Source organism: Oenanthe melanoleuca, chromosome 23 (assembly GCF_029582105.1).
Source record: "Oenanthe melanoleuca isolate GR-GAL-2019-014 chromosome 23, OMel1.0, whole genome shotgun sequence".
NCBI classification, from domain to species: domain Eukaryota; kingdom Metazoa; phylum Chordata; class Aves; order Passeriformes; family Muscicapidae; genus Oenanthe; species Oenanthe melanoleuca.
In genome coordinates this window covers 2618070-2640648 of record NC_079356.1, presented here as the reverse complement: position 1 = coordinate 2640648, position 22579 = coordinate 2618070, and the positions used below count along the sequence as shown (strand labels likewise).

The window sequence follows — 22579 nt, the reverse complement described above, 5'->3', positions numbered from 1 at the left end:
ACAGGAACCGCAAGTTTTATAGTAAAAAAAGCCGCCACATACTAGAGCTGTTTTATGTAAAATTTAATAGAATAAGCAGCTATTGCTTATGTTTGTATTTTTTGTGCTTTGATCTTTGTCCCTCCAAGCCAGTTTTTTTCTTGTTCTTATTCTTATTTTTCACGTTGTGAGTTTCATAATACCGGACTCCGACTTTCTTGGAGCGCTGCTGCCTCTCGGCTCGTCTCCTCTGCAAACACAAAACACATTAGCACAGCCCCAGCATCCAGAGCCTCAGTGTCTGCAACTCTCCAATGCTGCTCACTCTGCATTCCACAGGCCTTAAGTAAAAGAAATAATTTCAAACAAAATGTACTGACTCCATACAGAACCCACCCCCCTGCTCTTATGAGAGTAAGCTCCACTTCAGTCTTTACAGAAAGATCAAGATGCAATCTGTGTGCATAGTCATGTAAGAGGGGGGATGACAGAAGTTGTCACAGAACATTCATAACAGAATTCAGTTTTCATTCCCCTTCTGTCCATGCCCAAAGTCTCAAAGCTCTTTAGTGATATCACCAAGGATAAAAAAGCCAGCTTATTTTCCCATTCAGTGGTATTATAGGAAAGCACACTTACTTCTTTGGATGTGAGTTTCTTACAAGGCTGTTTATCCAACTGGTCATCATCATCATCTTCCTCATCTTTCCTCTTCCTTTTCTTCTCTGTGCTGCCTGTGGACAGCAGAAATCATGCACTTGGTATCTTCCAGAACACTCATTTGTTTGAAGAACTTCAGGCTGTTACCATCTCAACTCCTTGAGCAACACATTCCCTTGGCTGTATTTAAGAGCTTCTACCAAAACATGAATGTTGCTCACAAGAGAATCACAGCTATTACTGTGAAAACTGCTCTCAAGAAGCAGGTTGCTTCAGCACCATTCAAGTCCAGGAGAATTCCACAGTCCTGTCAGGACAGGGCTCTCCTACCTGATTGTGCCTTTACTCAAACTGACTACAACAACTGAAGCTGCAGTAAAAACCAATAGCCTGAAGTATCTCTGCTTTTATAACATCCCAAATCCATCCACTCCTTCCTGTAACACCCTAGGGAGCTGCTCTGGCTGTAGCCTGCCCAGAGCCCAGGCTGCTGGAACTCAACATTTGCCTTCCCTGTATCCTCCCTCACGTGTCAGAGGGACATCTCCCATCACACAGCTGCTCTACAGGAAGGCAACACCAGGGTAGCAGCAGCCCTTGGGGCAGCTAAAGGGAGATTTAAGTAGTTTTAGGGGAAAAGAACTTGCACACAGGATCAAGTGGATGCTGCTCCCCTTAACACCATCTTTTTCTCTGGCTCATAGGATTCCCAAATGTAGATTAAGAACATCTACTAATCTTGTTTTACCTCTGTCTTCAGTTTCTTTGGGTTCTTCAGCCTTCTGCATGGATTTTGCAAACACTTTGTCACTCAGTCCCTTGGGGATTCTATGGAAGATAAAACCAGCAATAAAATAGTGTTGTTACACAAACAGTGACCACCTCTGAGAAGCCATCAGACTCCAGCAGATATCAACCCCCTGTCAGCATCAAAGCCAGTCTTTGCACCAGAATACTGCAATACCCTTTCTGCCGGAGTTACTGTGCTTGTGCACCACATGAGAGAAAATGTAGCACTTAAACCTTGAAATCTCAGTCCTCCCAAGGCTAGTGGGTGAGCTTTGCTAAAACTGGGCCTGCTGTGAGGGCCAGGATTCACTGCACATGCACAAAGACCCAGGCATATCCAGCCTTGGCATTACCCAACATCAAGGAGAGATCCAAGGATGCAGTATTGCTGCCCAGAAAACCAAGATAATGGGAACTCTAACCCATAGTTTAAGAGGCAGCTTTCCAAAAGTGAGAACATTTTTAATTTGCTGGTAAATAGCAGCTCTTGAAATAATCTTTCAAAAACTTCATCCAATTTCCAACCCTTATAGCTAAGTCAGATAAGCTGTGGTAACTTGTGTGTGGGAGCATGGGGGAACTTGTCAATCAAGTCAGAAATGGAGTCAAACTACAGCAGAGCCTCATCAATCCTTTCCCCCCTGCAATGTATTGGACAGATTCAGGCACCTTATTGCTGAGAATCTCTTGGCCTTGGCTTTATCCAAAAATTTTTTGTATTTTGCAATCTTGTCCTCCAAAGCCTTAAGAACGGCTTTAGAGCTCTCCTGGGCACCTGGTGCAGCCACCTGCAATTCCTCCTCTCCCAGATCCTGATGTTGCTCATTCTCTTCTTTTTCCTCCTCCTCCTGCTCCTCCTCTCCAGAGGAATCATTGTCTGTGTCATCAAAACCTGGCACATCCACAGGAACCAGGTCTTCTTCTGAGAACTGAGGTGCCACATTAATCCTGCCAAAGTTCTGCCGAACGTGGGACATGAGCTGCCTGATTTCAGTGTTTGTGCTGTTCCCCTCCTCTGCTGGCTCCACATCTGATGCCACCAACTCAGAGACCTTCTCCTCAGTATTATTTTGGCTGGATGTCACAGATTCTTCCAACACAGGAGGCTGCAAGGAAGAGGAGGATACATTAATCCCAAAGTCTGTCCCACCATCTCCAGCAATAACTTCCATTTTCTCCTGTCAGAAAGAGCCTAAGATGACAACATGATTCCTGACATTTCTGGTAGTCAGTAATGACTCAGACATCTCTGTAAAGAGCACTGCTACCTGGGCCTCACCAAATTCAGGTGTTATCTGAAGGACTATGCTTGGGCAGAGCCCAGGACATGCACTGCCCAAGTCTCATGGCACTCTGGGAAAAGCAGCAGTGAATAGCATTAAGAAAATCAAGAATGTGGGAAGAGGAGGCACAAGCATCACATTCTTACCTGGGGACCAGGCTGACCTGGTTCTGCATTTGGTGGCTTCACAAAGAAAGGGATTCTCCCCCTCTGCCAGTCATTGAGAACCATCTTGCTCACAGTCTGCAAGTCAGGCTCACCACCCTGAGAAACAACAGGAACAGTTTATGTCCATGTTTGCAGGGCACACATCCCTCCTATGTCCTGTGAGCAACAGAAACATTGCCAGTTCCCATGTTCACAACAGGACACATGCTCTTCCAGCCCACAAATGCAGGAGGCTGTTGGACCTTTAGCAGTTTTCCAGTCCTAGCAGCAAGTTTCTCCAGGAAGTCTTCTGCATCTGTCCAGGAATCAATTTTGTAAGTCTTCCTGATGTACTCTGCTTTGGCTCTTTCCAGCACAGCACCAATATGGTCCTGGGGGCTCTTAATCTTTTCAACTTGAACCTGAAAAAACACAGCAGAGGATCAACCCTCTGAGACCATCAGAATGACAACAAGCAAAGCCTTCCAGCACCCAGTGCAGACACATACCACTCCCTTCAGCACAATGTCTGTCTCTGAGTCTCCTGATGGATAAACCACCCCAGGGCAGTCGATGAGGAAAATCCGCCGCATCAAGGTGATGTACTGCCACACCTGGAAGAGATCAGCAGTGCCCCATCAGCACCTTCCACACAGCCCTTGTTTCACTCTTGAAGACCAGAGTCAGGGAAACACAGCCTGACCCAGCATCTGGATGAGCAGAGCACAGACAGGGAGTGAGGACAGCTGAGCATTCCCATCCCAGCCCTGCAGTACCGCAGAGTGGGAATTTGGGAATGCTGCCAGAGCAGTGCCTCAGAGCAGGGGCTGGCCATGAGCCCCTCCTGAGTGTCACACAACCTGTGCAGGTCCGTGCAGAACCTGACTAGGTCATTGGGCTGATTTCACATGAACTCATTTGTATCTTTAACAGGCATGTTCCTACCTTTGTTTCCCCTGCAATGGGGGCCACGCTGCAGACCTTCTTGGACCGTAGGGTATTGATCACTGAGCTCTTGCCAACATTGGGGTAACCAATGAACCCCACACTGATCTGCTTCTTGTCAGAATGTAACTGGTGAGAAATAACACATCCTTTTACATCTTGGAGTGAGGGACAGAACTAACACTGCAGTCCTGAACCCCAAATGCTAACAGAGCACAAGACCACACACAGTAAACCCCCAATCAACCACAGATCCCCAAAATTGTTTTGTACCTTTCCAAACTGCCTTAGGAGCTGTATGAATGCACCTTTGCCAAATGGGTTTGTGAGGCTGGCATGGAAAGCCAGTGTTGGATACTCCTGGGACAGGACAGCAACCCAGCGCTTCTGGAGAGGCAAAAGGGACTGGGTTAGAGACCCAGGCTGGACAGTGACACTCTGTGCTCAGAGTGTCACTGGGCTCAAAACTGAAATCAGCCATGAACATTGCTAGGGAAGAACCTTTGATGCACTTCCCCAACCCAACAGCTAAAAGCCCTGAGTATTGTTTGTATAAAAGACAAACAATTTCCCAAAAACGCCTTCACTGCTAGCTAAAACTCATTAGTTTAATGACATAAAGCAAACCAGCTGGGGTGGATATGGATCCTAGGCAGACTAACATTTAGCACACTCTGGAGACAACAGCTGAACTGTTAAATCCAGACAGAGGAAGTAGGGAATTTGTGGCTGGCGTGTGTTGCTCAACTTGGCCAAACTTGGCCAGATTTACATGGTAATTGTTACTTTTACTGCAGGCAAGCAGAGAACTCCCAGTGCCCCAGCTGCAGTACAGCCTTCCAGAGCAGCATGGGGACTGGCACAGAGCTACAGCACAGGAACAAAGAAGAATAACAGGCAGGACTGTGCTTACTGTGGCCCAGGTAGGAACGAGATCACATTTGTTCAGGACAAAAATGAGATGTTTCCAGTGTTTCTCCTTTTTAAGGTAGGATTCCACATGAGGGGAGCGAGTGCCTATGGGATCCCGGGCATCCAGAACTTGAACAACAACATCTGATGAGTCAATCACCTGAAAAATAAAAAAATTCACACAGAAGTAAAGGGTTTTGCAGAAAGCAAGGTATCTGTGCCTCCCAAATGAAAACTAGTCATATTTGAAACTACATCATTAATTTAAAAACCTTTTATCTTTCACAAAGTGCTATTTCCCCACAGACTAGTGAAGTTCAGACTAACATCCATTGATGCTCTACTCTCTCCTCTCCTAAATCCCCTCCAAATTCAGCCAGGACAGCTGAACAACTTTTACCTGTTCTTATGCACCAGAAAAAGAAAACACTACATCCAAATGGGAAAATAAAGTGCTGCAGCACACAAACCCCCACTGTTCCTCATCCATTCAGCAACAACTCCTTTCTACCATTTCATAATGGATCAGGGTATAAAGGATGTTTTCTGGACCAATATGAAACACACAACCAAGCAGGAACCTGCTGTTAGTCCATGAAGCAGCTACAGCAGGGAGCTGTCATTTTATGACTTGCTTCAAGCCAAGTAAATTTGTTTCACAGCTTTTTCCTGCAGTTTTGGCAGCCTCTTACTGAAATCTGTTTTGCTCAACCATTCCCAATGCTTTTAGATCCAAATGAAAAGGTTTTAAGCAACATTCAGAAATTCAGAGGAAAAAGTCAAGCAATTTCACACCTAAGAGTCACTGAGAGCACACAAACTGTTCATGCCACCCCAATTCACTCAGTCTCCATTTCTCTGGCAGTGATGGTGGCTCATGGAGAACTGAGAGTCAGAGCTCTCCCAAGATGACCCCATCACCACGCCAGATGTTTTTACCCTAAAGGAACTTAAGGGAACATGACTCTTTTACTTGTGGTGAAGACCCAGGAATCCAAGAGAAATTTATACCTTCACTCTGCCACTCTTCTTCTACATCAAGTATTTTAACAATTTTTTTTCCTCTAGGACAAGAGCTTAAGAATCAACCTCAGTCAGGCAGAGATTTGGAAATGAAAATCTACTCTTTTTGAGTTTTTCTCATTGTTACAGGATTTCAATGCTGTGCTGAAGCCCCTAATTGGGTAAGGGCTGACAGATGTGACTGCTGCAAATTCCAAGTGCCATTTACCTTGTAGAGCTCACCCCAGATTCTTTTGGACTGTCCTTTCTTAAAGATTTCCTCTTGTGCTTCATCCCTAGAAGACATCACCAGAAACATCAGCAACCACAGACACAGGGTCAGGATCTTCTTCTCTTCTTTTAAGCCATTTACAGACAAAAGGGGGACAAAGCCCAAGTTACACCTGGTATTTAGCCAAAATCCCAAATTCAACTAATGTCTTTTTCCTTCCTCCTCACACAATAACAGCATTGATAGAGGTACCAGATACTTATTTAAAAACAAGGCTGGCTTTTCATCCATGTAAACAATGAATCATTTTTCCTTTCCAGTCACCTTACACCAGTGTCCTCTGTCACCAGGTCTCGGTCCTTGCCCTGGTCATAAGACTCAGACGAGGCCTCAGCATTCTCCACTAGAGACTGCACATCACTTGCAGACAGAGTTGGTCTTTTCCTCTGTGATTTGGGGCCAAACGTGGTTTCAAATGTTTCTGTGTCAAGAATGTGAACTCTGGAGGTCTGAGGAAAAACAGGTTGGTTTAAAACAACAAACCCCAAGCACTGGGTTGTTTTTTGCCATCTCTCCTGACACGCAGGGAAGGAGCCCCAAGCTCTGTAACAAGTGACAGGCACTTCCCTAATGATGTTTGAGTTTTTGAGAAACACAAGAGTGGATACTTAACAAGCAACAAAACATTCTGCACTCACCAACAAACCATGCTTCAGTTCTTCCACCATAAATGGTGTCAAATGCAATTACAACCACCGTGATGAAAATTCAGCTGCTATCTTTGATCATTTCTTGTTTTTCTAACATGAACACAAATCTTGCCAAATTCTCAGATTTTTGTCAGGAATAATTACAACCAAAACTGCAGATTTTAAAGCTTGCAGTGAACTTGGAACAGCAAACAATCCATTGCTGAGAGCAGCAATTTGTTTTTATAATGCACGTTTTAACAGAACTTCTTCCCTAATTTAAATAACATTCTTATGACATGAACTTAGAAAGTTTCCATATGACAAAACAGCTACCAATAATCCAAAACAATGATTTAAAAAATGGCAATAACTAAAACTTGATGTACTAGAAATGAAGGCTGAATGAACAAGAATTTCTGACACAGGATAAAAGTATTTTAGTTCAAATTCATCATATTTGAGCTCAAATTCATCACTTGAGTGTCTGCATGGTGAAGCAGCCTCAAGAAAGGGCCAGGAGGTGTTAGAGGCAGTAGAACATCAGCTGGCACACTAAGCTATCAGAAATCAGACCATAATATAGAATCAGAGAAGGCTTTGGGCTGGAAGGGCCCTCAAAGCCCATCTTGTTCCACACCCTGTCCCCTTCCACTATCCCAGGCTGCTCCATGCCCTGTCCAGCTTGGCCTTGGACACTTCCAGGGATGGGGCAGCCACAGCTTCTCTGGACAGCCTGTGCCAGGCCTCCCCACCCTCACAGAAAAGAATTTTTGGGTTAATTTCCTATTGGAAAATGAGAATTTTTATTAAATAATATATCCTTCTTTGCCCTCACACTTGACACCCACAGTGACAGGCAATCAGAATCATCCTTCCCCCAAGGAATCCACTACAGCTGCCCCTCCCAAGGCTTCCAGAACCAGTATTTCCCCAGGCTGAGCAGAGACAGCACAACTGCTCACAGGTAAATCACTGTGCACACACCTGCACAGAGTGATACCCACGTGTGGTTTGATCCGGTCGTGGAAAAGGGACATGGGCAGCTTCTTCTGCTTCATGATCACCCTGTAAGGATCCTTCATCACTGTCTCCATCTCCTCCTGGAATTTCTGGAGAGATGATTGCTTGATCACACGAGTATTTCCTGAGTGTAAAAAACAAACATCACACCTGGCCATTCCTTATCTTAACTGCTCCAGCTGGGGTCACTAATAAAACATGAACTTCCCATCTAGGAACAAAAATACCAGTGACAAACCCAAAGGGTTTTACTTGAGACCAAGCCCAAATAGGCAGCCAATCCCTTTCTTTCCCACCATCTATGGGAAATTTTAAAAGTATCTCTAGGAAACTTAACTTACACATGGGCAAACCATGGGGAAAAGCCACAGGAGCCAAATAACCACCCTTAGGGGAGAGTGTGGAAAGCAAAGCCCCCAAGCACAGGTACAGGCAAGGGGTGACATTGATGCCTTAGGATTTTAGCTTTTATATTCTTCATCTAGTTTTAATCCTGTAATTCTTTAGTGTGTAACTCCAAACTCCATATCCAGTGTGAGCTGCTGCTCTCCCATTTTGGGCAGACTCAACAATTCCTCTCCAGGCTGGGAATTAAGGACACCTCACTGCCTCAGGCCTGAGAGATGGAAACAAAAGTGAGTTGGGGGGGAGCAAACTTGGGGTAAATGACTTCATTACCTGAAGTTCTAATTGGAAGATTAACCCCCAATATGCAAATTGACCAAACTTATAAAAATATGAAAACTTGTGACCCTTTGTCCATTTTGGGTGTAGCCCCTGGGGAGGCTTCGTCTGCCCAAAATGTACTTGAAGTCCTTTCAATTTCCCTTTTTATTCCCTTAGTTTTTATTCCCTTAGTTTTGTCTGGCCTCTGTTTTTAGGTAGCCCCACAAGATACCAACAACAGCAGGGGTCCCTCACCTTCCTTTCCAGCACCTGTCCCACACAGCTCTGATCACCATTCTGAAAAAAGCACCTTCAACACACAAAGTTCAATAGTTTTGAAGCTTGCTGAGTCTGGAAGTTGGGCAAAACTCACCAAACCATTTAATATTTGGTTCCACTCTTGCAACAGTGCCTGGTGCCACAGTTGACTGATACTGCAGAGGTTTGATCACTTTGCCATGTTTGTTCCTAAAGGACAAATGAAGACATGTCAGTGCAGAGGGGCAGCACTGAGCCCTCCAGCCTTTCTGTGTATCAGGCCAGAAGCAGAGACACAAAATACAGAGAGACCCTTCACCTGCAGCTGGTACTGCTGCACATTCCATGAGGGTGAGTTAATCCAACCCTGAGCAGCAGTCACAGCCCCTGGTCTCCAGCTTGGCCAGACCCTCCCTGCAGCTGCTTGTGTCAGCCCAGGAAGGGCTCAGGGGGCTGCAAAAGGCATCAAGTACCATGTTCCAGCAAATCCCACTGTGTTCTCTCATGAAGCCTTTTAACCAGCTCTGCAGGACTCACCCACACAGGATTCATGAGACCTGGTTTGAATTCAGCAATATTTCTAAATCCCTCCTCCCCATCTGCTCTCCAAACAGTGGGAAATTTGGCTGATGTGAAATAGGATTCTCAGAAGTGCCATGGCACAGACAAGGTGGGTGCTGCTCCCCTGCCAGCAATCCCTGAGTGTGGCACGGGGGGAGCAGGGGGACCCTCCGTGAAGGTGCTGAGGGGAGCTGAGGCTCTTCGGGGGGAGTTCTGAGCTATGCTGCTGTGGGAAATTCGGGAATTCTGTGTGCTTTGGGTCTCGTGACACTCCACATAGACACATCAAGTGTTTCCCAGCTGTATCCCTGGTACACGGCTGGGCTGCTGAGAGCTCGGGATCAGGTTTGGGATCAGGTTTGGCATCAGGCTCGGGATCAGGTTTGGGATCAGGTTTGGCATCAGGCTCGGGATCAGGTTTGGGATAAGGCTCCCCAGCTCACGGGTCACAGAGCACACGATGGAGCCACCCCGTGCCAGTACCGAGGCGTTTTGCCGCCTGTCCCCGGCGCGGTCGGTACCGGGAACCGGACGCAGCTCCCCCGCGGGCAGGGCCGGGCCGCGCTCACCTGCGCTCCTTTTGCCGGTACATGTTGAGGCGCCGGATGGTCGCTCGGTCCCGCATGTTGTTCCCTCCCTCGCCCCCGATGCGATCTGCGGAGACAAGAGAACATCAGCCTCGCTCCGCTCCGCACCGCTCCGCTCCGATCCCACCCATCCCGGGCCGCGGTCCCGCCGTACCGGGGTTGGTGCTGGCGCGGGAGGGGTTGATGGAGCAGCGGCCCTTGTAGCGCGGTTTCACCATGGTGCCGGTGCGTGTGGCGGGACAGGCCCTCAGCGCTCGGGACACGCGCGCGGCACTTCCGGCGCGCGGCGGCGTCTGACGCACTTCCGGGAACCCCCGCGCGGCGGCGCAGGCGCAGTCGGCATCTCCGGGCGCTGTTGCCTTGGCAACGCGTGGGCTCGGCCCGGCCCGGCCCCGGGAGTCACTCGTGTCCCCCGTGTCCCCCGTGTCCCCCCGTGCTCCCTGCCAATGCCCGCCCCGGAGCGCCGCGGTCTGCCCGGCTCCGGCCCCGGGCTGCGGGGAGGTTCGGAGCCCGGCGGGGGCGCTGGCACGGGTGCCCCCATTGTTTGGGAATGGTGTTTGTTCGCTGACACATAATGGAAATGCGTCTCGCTGATGGATGGGGGCTGCTGGTGGGACACTGCGGCAGCAGAGACTGCAGCACAGGGCAGTGCTGGTGGGTGTTTACAGGCGTACGGGGCTGTTCTTTCTGCCTTCCTGGCAAAGAATTTTAAAACTTAGCAATAACAGCACTGAGTGTTTTTATGTGCGTGTAAAGAACTGCACGGATGGTGCGCTAACAAATCAAATCTGTGCGAGTTCTGTGTCCAAAGCTGAGCCCACATTCAGTTCCTGCCAGATTGTAAGAGCGATTTGAAAGCTCCTCACCTTGGGGAAATGAAGAAAGCTGAACTGAAACCGTGTTAATTGATAGCAGAGCTTGGGCCGGGGCCAAGCTCAGCACCTTGGGGGATACTTGCCTAAAACACAGCTCTGGCCCATCCTTCTAAACACTCATTAGCAGCAGAGCGTTCCCAGCCAGTGCAATGTCTTTCTGCTGCTAATGCTCCTTTAAACCCAGAACAATAACAGAGCTGCTGGAATTTTCTTCTTTTAATGATTTTCAGCGTTTTGCTGTGAGGTGTAGAGTCCCTGCTGCACAAAGGGAGCCACGATGAGTCAGGCCTTGGGACATGTTTTGTAAGACTGAGTCTGGAGTTGGAGGCTGTTTGGCTTAAGCCTACACGTTCTGGTTTTTCTCTTAATAGAATTATCTGTGCCTTGGGCATTGAAAAAGTACACATTGATGTGGGCATAAAAAAATCAATTCCAAATTGTAGATAATTGTTTAAGCTATCAGACTCGAGGCTCATGTAGAAGAGTTTTCCCGGGACAAGTGTGTTTTCTATTAGAGTCGATATCAATCTGTCAGAAGAGCCTTTTGATTTTCAAAATTGTAGACTAAATAGTTGAGTAATACTTTTGCTCTGCTCTCCCCAAGTCTTTCTTCCTTTTTTTTTAAGAAAACTCCCTCTTTATTGTTAGCAAGAGATCTTGGGGTGCAGCCAGAAAGTCACAGCCCCAGCCAGCTTTGGGCAGGAGGTTGTGGCAGGGAGAACTTGTCTTGGGGATGCCCCAGAGTTGGGTGCTGAATTCCCAGTTGGAAGCATTTACCCAGCCATGCCTCACCCCACCTTTGGGGTGGGCTAAGAGCCTGGATTTTCTGTCATAAGAAAAGATCCTACTGATAATACATTCAAACTGGCATCTTCCTGCAGCACTTTCCTCACCCTCACATATTCCCTGACCCAAATTCCATCACTGGGACCAGCAGTTTGTGTTGAACTTGCAGCATCCCTGAGGCTGCAGCTGCTTTTGTGTGTCTGATAACGTGCAAGTCAGACATTTTGCTCCACTAAACTGATGTTTTTCTTGCTCTGTGACTCACAGCCTTTCCTTTGCTGTTGATGCATCCCCCCATTTCAATCTTTGGATTTTTCTCGTGCTGTTACCATTGGCTGCAGCAGGACACTGTGTGTGCCACAAGCAGCCAGGACAACAGGAACAGAGATCATTGTCCATTGTCTCTGCCATGTAGCCTCAGCTCCTCAGCACACTGCCCTGACCAGGGCTGAAATGAAACAATTTTGAGTTTTATGTGGCCTCATCTTTGTGAAATCCCAGTGAATGTGGTTACGTGATGCCATGGGAATGACTCATTCCCATAATTACATATGTTCTGAGGGGGTCATTCCCATTGTGTTATTAAAAACTAGTGATGTTGGATTTTTGGCAGGGACTGTCTTCCTCGTATGATCTACAGATTTTGTCAATTAAGTGAAGGAAAAGTAGAGTTCCAAGAGTTCAGAACAAGACCAGACTTGCACTCAGAGCTCTTTCTCAGTGTGGTGATTGAGCTCCTCTGTTTTATTTAACAGGATAAAGCAGCATCAGCCATCTCTCTCTATTGCAGCAGTTCCCTGCAGAGCACAAGGGTGCAAGTGGATTTTGTAGCTCATTTTCACAATCACAGCAGAAGATATTGTAGGCTGTTTATCACCACAGCAGCTGTCCCAGCTCAGTTGCTCAGGCATGGCTTCCCAAGGATCCTGGGATGAGCAGGAGCTTGGGCTCCTTGGCAAAAGGCTCCAGGTGTGACAGCTCTTGATCAGGAAAAACAAAGTGATCCTAGATTGTTGCCTTGGATATGGAGCTCCCAAAATGGTGACTGAAAGCAACAGGGGAATTTGGGAGGGAGGAGAAAACTGAAGTCAAGAAAAAAGGCAAAAAAAGGTGTGAGAGGACTTTGAGAGCCCAGGCTGAGCTGTGCCAGTGGGGTTGAGCCCTTGGGGCTGTGCAGGCTGCAGAGCCCTGGGCTTCACTCTGGGAGCCTCTGCCAGCACCGTGGATCTGGCACCCACCAGCACTCTGGAAGCTAAACCAGTTAAATAGGAATGTTTTGCTGTGGTTTGATTTGAACAGTCATGGAAAGTAACTTCTGCTCTTATGGACTGGGCTCCTGTGGCACAGGAGGGGCTGTGGCTGCTGAGGCCCTGTCAGTGCCTCCAAACCAGTGCTTTACCTCAGGCTGTAAATAACAATACACAACCTTCCTGGCTGCCTCTTCTCATGTTCTTCAAAAATCTGGAAATTCCAGCAAGTAGCTCCATCCAAACTATGGTTTGGCATTCAGTTGGTTGTGATGTATTACCGTGGGCATTAATGCCATCAAGGTGATTTATTTATGGTGACTGATTAAATACACTGGTATTTCTGTAATTTTAATATAGATGTTTTAAATGTGATACCTATCATCTCTCTCTGTGAAGTCTACTGACTTCATAAAATCTGTAAATACATATCTGAATTATCCCTTTTAGTGTTCTCACACTATGTAATCCAAACAAGTTTTGGAGATAACCTGTTTCACTATCCTACTTTGTTTCCTTTAATCAAAGCTAAGATTTCTCCTGAGAGAGAAATCATTTAAACATAAACATGGGCTAAGGAGTATATACATTACCTCCACCTCTCTGGGGGTGGAAAGTCAGTGAATTACTGTCTGAGGAGTGTGTGTGCACACAGTTCATTGACTGTAGATGATGAAAAATACAGATTTATATTACCCAGAGAGGGTTAAGAATGTGATAGAACCAATTTGGTTTTGGTGACATTCATGTGCTTTAGGTTCCAAATAAGAGAGAAATTAAACAGTTCCAAACCCACGACTGCAAGCTGTCCTTTATTCCAGGCCCTTTGCTCCCTCCATGGCATGGGATGTATTGTAGGATGAGGAAACCATCCTGCAGATTCTGAGTTGACAGAATTCCATCCAGTGAATAACACAGGTTTTTCAGCAGGGAAAATGAAGCTGTTTCCTATGCAGTGGTGTTCCTGACAAAGGATCTCTGTCTGTGCATCCAGCAGTTGTTCTCCAGTTCAGCATCAAGCTGATAAAAGCACAGCATAGGAATGCTTGCAGGAGTCAGAGCAGTGATGTTCCCATCCATGATCCATTGGCTCCTTTGGCTCTCAGGGGGAGGCAGAAGGCTCTCAGGAAAGGCTCACTATGTCTGTGGACATTTTTGATTAGTTGGGTTTGATTCCAGTTTTGGTGAATAAACAAATGAAGCTGGTTCAGCAAACCCATTTATTGATTTATTTGTTTAAAGACATGTATTTTACAGTGATGCCATGGAGACAATACCACAACATGGTTATTTAGTGCATGGAAAGAGAGCATTCACATGTGTGTGAATTGAGGTGACATCACCCAGCTAAGGACATCTCAGCTTGGACTGGAGAGCTCAGTGTGCAGTTCATGTTGGTCAAAAGCAAAATGTTCCTAAATTCATAACTGAACCAGCTCTCTAGGAGTGGAAGTAAGCACAATTCTTGAGCTGACTCAAAAAAAAAAAAAAAAAAAAAAAAAAAAAAGAAAAGAAATTGGATTTATTTTTTATACTTTTTCTCCTAATTGCTCTAAAACAATTTAATTTTAAAATCACCCTTCCTGAAAAATCTTGGATATTCTTAATATGCATCTTAAACTTCCTGTTGCCTTTGTCCCTTTTTCTTCCCATTTTGCTCTGAAAAAAGGAAGAAAGTAGGGGAAAGGCTACAACAGAAAGAAGTTTGTCAGTTTTTCTAATAATCCCTAGAGTTCTCTAAAATAGGTTCTTTTGATTTATTACATGCAATTTAGTTTTGAAATAGTTGTGCTAATAGTGCCAGGAGTTACTGTAGGGAATCAAGTCATTACCAGAGCCTCATGCAGAAAACTTTGCTAATGCATTCTCTTAATCTTCACTGAGAACTCGGTGGGGACACGGCACCAGGAGGGAGGCACAGCGAGTGCCAATGGCTCACTGGTGGGTGCTGGTAAAAGTGGAAGGGAAAATGGTTCTGCTTGTGAGCAATGCCATGGCACGAAGAAAATACTTCTCTCACAGGCTAGAAAATAGAGCAAGGTTGGATCATTCCGCTGGAAGGTTTCAGAAATCATATGAACATGATCCCTAAACAACTTAAAGGATGATTTTTAAGAACCTCTTTCTCCCCCTGCTTGGTATGCTGGTCATTTATCATTGTGCTGGAATGGAATCCCCTTTCAAAGATGTAACAGCTTCTTGTTTACTTAACACAAAGTGGACGATAGGCTGAAAGGTTTTTCTGTCAGCAGAGCAGTCACGGAGGGTTTGGTGCAGCTCAGGAGCCAAAACAACTGTGCAGCCTCCAGGTCCTGCAGCGAGCCAAGGCAGCCCTGTGGTGGCTGGGGAAGGGAGTCAGGTCCTGTGCCACAGCTGAGTCTTCAGTGGGCAGCATGAGGCACAGGAGACAGGCAGGGCTGTGGGTGTGGGCAGGTGACCCCTCGGGTGGACAGGGAGCTCTCTCCACGCCTGTTGGCTCGCTCTGCCCTCCAAAACCACAGAGCAGAGGGTGCTATGGAAGCGAGTACAGTGAAGATTGGATTCACCAGGGTTAGTCTGGGGTGAGATTTCCCCTGCCCTTCGCCCCACCAGGGGAGTTGGAGCTCCAGCAGCACATCCCTGCTCCACCCAGGCACATCTCTGTGAGCCATATCACAGAACTCACAGAATGGCCATCACCATCCCTCGGGACCAGAGAGCTTCTGCTGAGCTTTTGAGAAATGAAACGTGTCTCTAAACATATTTATACAGAGAAAGCACATTTGACAATCCCAGGGCAGTGAGTGGTGAGACACCCTGTGGCTCTGCTGAAGGAAGAGCTCCCTGAGCAGAGCAGTCAGAAAGCTGCACATCCCACGCAGGGCTCGCCAGCTCCTGCACAGTCCTTGTCCCAGCTCCTCTGCTCGGTGTCAGCTCTCACAGAGCAGGAGAATCCATCAAATTCCAGCCACTGGGATGCAGACAAGTAGTTTCTACCCAATTAAAAAATTTCTTTCTCTTCTGCAGGACCTGAGCTGTGCCTTCCCTCTCCCACCTGCCTCCCTCCTGCCACACACTGGGGCGGTGGCCAGCAGCAGGACTGGCTGTCCCCAGCTCGGGATTGTCCCACAGCTGAGTCACAATGTTTCAGCAACCTGTGGTTTGTTTTAACCTCTCATTTCCTCAATTTGCTGTGTGTTAAGTGGATCCTTCAGTGGGGAATTCCTCGGGGCTCAGCGGGGTGCAGCTGGGGTCCCTCACAGGAGGGCTGGCAGCATTTCCTGGGATTTTCTTAAAGCTTTGGTGAGTTTCCCTTCCACAAGTGAGTCTCTGTCCTGTGGGACACCAGCCTCCATAGGGGCCAAGGTATGAACCACACACTCAGGAAGCTGGTTGTCATTTTGATTTTGGGTTTTTTTTTTTTTTAATTTGAAATAATTCTTTGAAGCAGATTCAGGGCTGATACCACTGACCTCTTACCACAAACTTTTAACATGTATTCGCAGTGATAAAGTCATACAGCTTAAAACACAAAATAAGGGGTGAGGGAAGAGAAAGAGGCCACTGCTGTGTGTGTCTGGGTGCCAGGTCAGGGAGAGTGGCCATGTGGGTTCAGTCTCATCCCCTGCAGAGTGGGGATGTGCTGGGGCCACGTGCTTGGGCTCCAGTTGAGGCCTCTGATCATGAAATCAATCCCATGTTTGGGTCCTTCACTGGGTTATGCTCCACCTCTCCTCCCTGCAGTGTCCCTGCCAGCCCTGGGGCTGGGGGCTTTGCCTCCATAAGCATGGTGTGCCTCTGTCAGTCGTGGGTCAGCCTGGAGTATATGTCTGTCTCTGGACACGTGTACATGGTGTAGCAGTGCTCTGTTCAGTAAAGCTTTCATATACATAGCAGCAATGGAGTCTTGCCATCAGGTGACACACAGGGCCAGCTACTGGGCAGGGCTAGCGGCTGTCACGGCCACGGTGGCCCCTCTCTGTTTGTTCTTCCTCTTCTTGGTGCCAGACTTAGTGTCTTTGGTGTCTTTCCGATTTCTATTCCCATTATCTTGCTTTCCTTGCTCTTCTTTTTTCTTCCTTTTCCCTGCAGTGAAGCAAAGGGGCAGCGTGAGGTGGAGCAAGGCACTGGGGAACAGACCCTGTCCCCCTCCCCTGCCCTGCTGGTCATTTCCTGGGCATTTAGTCACTGCTCAGAGCCCTTTCCCTTCACAACACTCTGCACAGCTGCAGTCCTTGTCCATTCTGTAACAAGATACCAAACCACCATTCATCCTGAATACACTCTAATTCCTGGGAAAAACAGACCTTCTGGAGGAGAGGGAGAGGGAGAGGGAGAGGGAGAAGGAGAGGGAGAGGGAGAGGGAGAGGGAGAGGGAGAGGGAGAGGGAGAGGGAGAGGGAGAGGGAGAGGGAGAGGGAGAGGGAGAGGGAGAGGGAGAGGGAGAGGGAGAGGGAGAGAAGAACTCCCATCACAGCAGCACACAGGCATGCACCCTTGGCTGCTCTCTGGCCAGGGGATAAATAAATCCATGGCACACATGGCAAGCTGTGCCAAGCATCACCCCCCTGGGGGCTGCGCCATCACATCTGTATCCCCTGCAGCCAGAGGAGGCAGGAGCTGCACAGCACATTTGTGACCCTGGACAATTGGCTGGCTGCTTGTGCCTGACCTCTCTGGGGTGTGGGGGTGCCGTGGTGAGACCCCCCCCGCTCACCTTCGGGGCACTGGCTCTTCTGCACCGTGCAGCGCCGCACCTCTGTGGCTGGAGGACACAGAGACACGTCCCCAGAGGGAGCCTGCAGAATCCGCCGGCTCCGCTCCTCGTTGCCCTTCTTGAAGCCACAGAGCTTCCTTTTCTTGGAGCAGGGCCCCCAGGGCCCCCACTCGCTCATTTCACATTGTGCTGCCAGAAAACGAGAGAGCCCAGCTGTAACTGCTGCTCCTGGGAGCCCAGCACTGCATCTCCCCCCGCCTGAGGCTGCAAGGGAGGGCGTGTTTCCCCAGCAGGTTCCTGAGTCCCCAAGGATCCCTTTCCTTGCCACACCACAGCTCTGGGTCACAGCTCACAAACACCAGGGGCTGCTCCCCGTTCAGAGGTTGTCACCCCCTCGACACGGGCACAATGAGGGGTCCATCACCTAACCCCTGTGTTGGGCTGATGTGGCCAGAAATGTGGATTCTGTCCCCATCTGCTGCAGCCGGGTGGGGCAGTGACCCTGATCTCCATGGAGATATCCTCTGCTCATGGGCCATCTTTAAACCAGCTGGGCAATCATCTTTATCTTCCCACAGCCCATCCTCCCTCCAGGAGATATCTCCTGTTCATGGCCAGTGAGTCCCAGGGCATGACTGATAAAATTCCATCATCCCACTGGGAGATGCTCCAGCCAGGGGAGGAGCCAAGCCTTTCCTACCCAGATAAAAACTGAGATTTGGAACAGCAAGTTATCCATCTTTCCACTGGATTCCAGAGGAAAACCAGACCTTTGCACATCATCCCTGGAGCTTCAGAGGAAACTGCACCTTCTCCAGGAGCACTGCTCCAGCTGAACCACATCTGCCCCTGCAGGAGGATGCAGCCACCATTGAATGGGACTGTGCCAACACCCTGACTGACTGACGGGTGTCAGCTTGGATTCTGACTCTGGCAGGGTTTGGGATTGTTCTGTGTAATACTGTATTTCTATTTTAGTTTTCCTAGTAAAGAACTGTTATTCCTAATTCCCATATCTTTGCCTGAGAGCCCCTTAATTTCAAAATGATGATAATTTGGAGGGAGGGAGTTTACATTCTCCATTTAAAAAAGAGTCTTCTGCCTTTAATGGCAGATATCTGTCCTTCAAAGCAGGACACCCCCTGCAGACATGCAGTGACCCTTACCAGGACTGCTGCACTCCATGGTGCCGTTGGCAGCAGTGAAGCCTTCGGGGCACGTGACGTAACATCTCCCTTTGTGCAAATACAAACCTTCCTTACATTTTGTGCAAAAGTTTCGACTGAAACAGGACTCACAGTTCTCAATTTTGCATTCTGGGAGGGAAAAAACAAACAAACAAACCAAACACCAAAGCCATCATGTAGTCTGATGTGAACAAAAGACTCAAGAAGTTCCACACTGCCAACCAGAGCCCAGCCCTGGCTCCCAGGGCATGCAGCAGCCAGGGCATGTCTCTAGCATCCTGCCAGGCCTGGCTGTGCCACTCACAAGTGACATTTCTTTGCACCATTCCCTGTGCTGCAGCTCTCATGGCCAGCAACAGCCACTGCCAGGACAGAATCAGGTGGGGTGGGAAGGTTTTGGGCTGGTGTTCAGGTGAGCATCAGCCAGCCAGAGGGGACAGTGCAAAGGATAGTCCCAGCTGCAGCTGCAGGACAGGCTGGAAAGGGAGTGAGATGGAAACCTGGCCATGAGGGTGCTGTGCATGGACCTGCCAGGGGAGTGATCGTGTGTTTCCACATCCAGCTCTGGTGCTCTGGCTGCATGATGCAAGCCAAGAATGTCACTCAGAGCTGCCTGAGTCTGCAGAGCAGTAGAGCAGGGAAAGAGGCACTAAATGCCTGAAAGAATTTCCCTTGACCCAAAGGCTGCCAGTCTGGCAACCCATCTAACAAAACTGGCGAGAAGCCCTGCAAGATCCTACATCCAGAGGACGCCCATGCAGTGCTGAGCAGCCGTGCAGGAAGAGCAGGGCTCTTTCCTCTGCCTCACCCCTTCCATGCAGCCACAGCCCCTTCCCTCCCAGCCCACACTCACTGATGCACTTGTTCATGTCCGTGTTGCGAAGGCCGAAGTATCCCAGCGGACAAGAGGGCAGGCAGATCCCGATCTGCCGGATGTCGTTCCGCTCCAGCAGGATGAAGAGTTTGGGGGAGCACCTCAGGCACCCATTGAACTCAGAGCACAGGTCACAGCCCCTGGCACAGCCCTGACTCAGCTCTGTGCTGACTGGAAGAGCAGGACAGAGGCAGTGGTTAGTGCTGGGCTCTGCAGGCACCAGCTGTGACCCCAAACCACTGGGGAAAGGGCAGGAACTGGGACCAGAGCAAGGGCCAGGGTCCTGCAGCACTGACACACTCACAGCACAGCTCTGACCATGACCACATCCCCAAAGGCCACAGGAGCCAGAGCTGTGCCAAGCACAGGCACAAAGTCCCAGCATGGCCATGCTGAGGAGCAGCACCCAGAAGCAGCCACCAAGTGTGCCCAGAGCCCCAGCACTGTGCAGCCAGTGTGCCTGCCAGCCCTGGTGCCTGTGTGGGGCAGCACTAACCATGGGCATGTGCCCAGCACCTCCTGCTGCCTCCCTGCTGGCAGCTGGCACTGCCTCCATGCCAAGGACCAGAGCACATGGCCCTGAGTGAAACTGTTCCACTAATTCCATCCGTGCTGCATGCCAGGCTGGACCTCACTCTGACTCTGCCTATGTTAAATTCTCTCTGGCAGTCGGGAGATGTCACTGCCCCCAAAATAGAGATGTGTTCTCAGCCCCTACACTCAGTCCAAGAAAAATACTCAATCCCATGTCTTGAGAGTTTTCTGCTTTTAATTATCATATAAAATGCTGCTTGTTTTGAAACCAATCGCATTCTTTGCAGACTAGAATGCAGGTTATTTTTATTAGTTTATTATGCAAGCCATGTCCTTGTTTATAGGAAAGCTGTGTATTTAAAAGATGCATTCTTTTAAATACCATGTTTACTACACTTCAAAAGCAAGTGTAGAGCAGCATAGTGCTCACGTGTCAGGACTAGAGGTGAGAAAGCTGCCCTGCCCCCTGCCATGACCCAACAGCTGCCCTGTCCCCCTGCCATGACCCAAGAGCTGTCCTGTCCCCTGCCATGATCCAAGAGCTGCCCTGTCCCCTGCCATGACCCAACAGCTGCCCTGTCCCCCTGCCATGACCCAAGAGCTGTCCTGTCCCCTGCCATGACCCAAGAACTGCCCTGTCCTCCTGCCATGACCCAACAGCTGCCCTGTCCCCCTGCCATGATCCAAGAGCTGCCCTGTCCCCTGCCATGACCCAACAGCTGCCCTGCCCCCTGCCATGACCCAAGAACTGCCCTGTCCCCCTGCCATGATCCAAGAACTTCTGTGTCTTCCTGCCATGACCCAAGAACTGCCCTGCCCCCTGCCATGACCCAAGAACTGCCCTGTCCTCCTGCCATGACCCAACAGCTGCCCTGTCCCCTGCCATGACCCAGGAGCTGCCCTGTCCCCCTGCCATGACCCAGGAGCTGCCCTGTCCCCCTGCCATGACCCAGGAGCTGCCCTGTGCCCTGCCATGACCCAAGAGCTGCCCTGTCCCCTGCCATGACCCAAGAGCTGCCCTGTGCCCTGCCATGACCCAAGAGCTGCCCTGTCCCCCTGCCATGACCCAGGAGCTGCCCTGTCCCCCTGCCATGACCCAAGAGCTGCCCTGTCCCCCTGCCATGACCCAGGAGCTGCCCTGTCCCCTGCCATGACCCAAGAGCTGCCCTGTCCCCTGCCATGACCCAAGAGCTGCCCTGTCCCTCTGCCATGACCCAAGATCCTGGCAGCCCCTGCTGCCTGCCCCAGCCCCGTTGCCATCCCCAGGTCTGTGGGCACAGGTGCTGCCTCAGCCTTGGGAAGAGGCACTGAAGGCAGGGGGGTTCCTCAGCCCCCCAGCTGCCAGGAGGGTTCACTGGTCTGGACTGGGACCCCCCTGGCACTGTGGGTCCTGGCCCCACTGCACAGACACCCCCGGGGATCCAGCCCCATCCCTCCCACAGCGCTGGGCCCTGGTGCCAAGCTCTGCATCCATGACAAAGGTATAAACTGGGCCCTCACTGGAAATTGCCTTTATAGCATTAGCCATTACGTCAGGTTTTCCTTGTTCTCCCAGGGCTCAGCAGTCCCAGTTTCAATATAAAATCAATTTTATATAATTTAATTTGAAGCAGTTTTAATGCAAAACAGTTCTAACATGCACTTACATAAAGGAGGGCAAACTGTGGCTGCTCTGGTGCCAATTCTGCCTGGCTGCCCTGCACAAGCCCCACCAGGGACACCCGGGGCTGGAGGCATGACTGACCCCCACTGTGACCTGCAGCTGGGGTCAGGGGACATGGGGAGTGGAACAGGGGGATCTCTGGTTTTTGGGGCACCACAGGCTCAGCTCCCTGTGTTGCAAACACATTCACACCAGCATGACCTTCATGGCATCACGAGAGGAAGCAGAGAAGAAAAGCATTTCATACATACTTCGTCTTTGCCTCTTGCCCTTCACCACTTTGCTGCTGCCTGTTAGATCCATGGAGCTTAGAAAAACCACCACCACAAGCAGTCCAAGCTGCATAGTAACTCTCCAGCGCTGCAGCCCCTCCGTCCTGGGGTGGTTGGGGGCGTGTGCTCCACAGCTGGGGTCTCTGCTGCTGCTAAATCGTCTCGGGTGGGATCAGAGCTGAGAGTCTGTGCACAGGTCTCGGACCATATCCACCAACCACATCAGCACCAGCCAGGTTAGGTAGCAGGTAACATGGCTCTACCTTCATCCCTGTCAGGAGTGCAGGAGCTCGGCCCCAGTCCCATCGGGGGCTCGGCTGTGGGCGTTAGCTGCTCCCAGTTTCCACATAGGCTGGCAGGAACTGCAAAGGAAAAGGAGAATGGGTTAACCCCACAATGGCTGGGGGTGAGCACGGGGGTTGTGGGGTGCACTGGGGTGCTGGCAGAGAGTGGCACCCAAAATGATGTGGGGAGAACTGTGCTCCAGCCTCATCCATAAGTCCCCGTTGCTAAAAACTCAGCACCCGTCAAAATGCTCAGAGCATCTTTGCCATCTGCCAGTGCTGCAAACAGTAGTTATAGCTGGAATTTGTTTAAAATAGAGCCAGACCCTTCGGCCACCCTCCCCAAGTGGCAGATGGCTGCTGAGGGTGCCAGGCACACAAGATGTTTCCCATCGAGTGGGCACCTCTGGGGCTGGTAGCAGAGTGAGCC

General features: G+C 49.5%; 2 protein-coding genes across 2 annotated transcripts; both read right to left on the bottom strand.

The window, feature by feature from the left end:
• Window positions 1-48: 48 nt before the first annotated feature.
• GNL2 (G protein nucleolar 2) lies at window positions 49-10031 on the bottom strand. The gene is made up of 16 exons (XM_056509359.1): window positions 9887-10031; window positions 9715-9799; window positions 8700-8794; window positions 7645-7784; window positions 6273-6457; window positions 5946-6012; window positions 4716-4874; window positions 4076-4189; window positions 3803-3931; window positions 3367-3471; window positions 3121-3279; window positions 2858-2974; window positions 2098-2534; window positions 1388-1467; window positions 619-713; window positions 49-229 (listed from the first exon to the last, which is right to left on the bottom strand). The coding sequence occupies exons 1-16, from the start codon at window positions 9948-9950 to the stop codon at window positions 80-82; spliced, it is 2181 nt and encodes a 726-aa protein (XP_056365334.1). The 5' UTR covers window positions 9951-10031; the 3' UTR covers window positions 49-79.
• A 6040-nt stretch (window positions 10032-16071) lies between these two features.
• On the bottom strand, window positions 16072-22084 carry RSPO1 (R-spondin 1). Its single transcript, XM_056509339.1, has 5 exons — window positions 21845-22084; window positions 19376-19567; window positions 18502-18651; window positions 17336-17524; window positions 16072-16705 (listed from the first exon to the last, which is right to left on the bottom strand). The coding sequence occupies exons 1-5, from the start codon at window positions 21936-21938 to the stop codon at window positions 16554-16556; spliced, it is 777 nt and encodes a 258-aa protein (XP_056365314.1). The 5' UTR covers window positions 21939-22084; the 3' UTR covers window positions 16072-16553.
• Window positions 22085-22579: the final 495 nt, after the last annotated feature.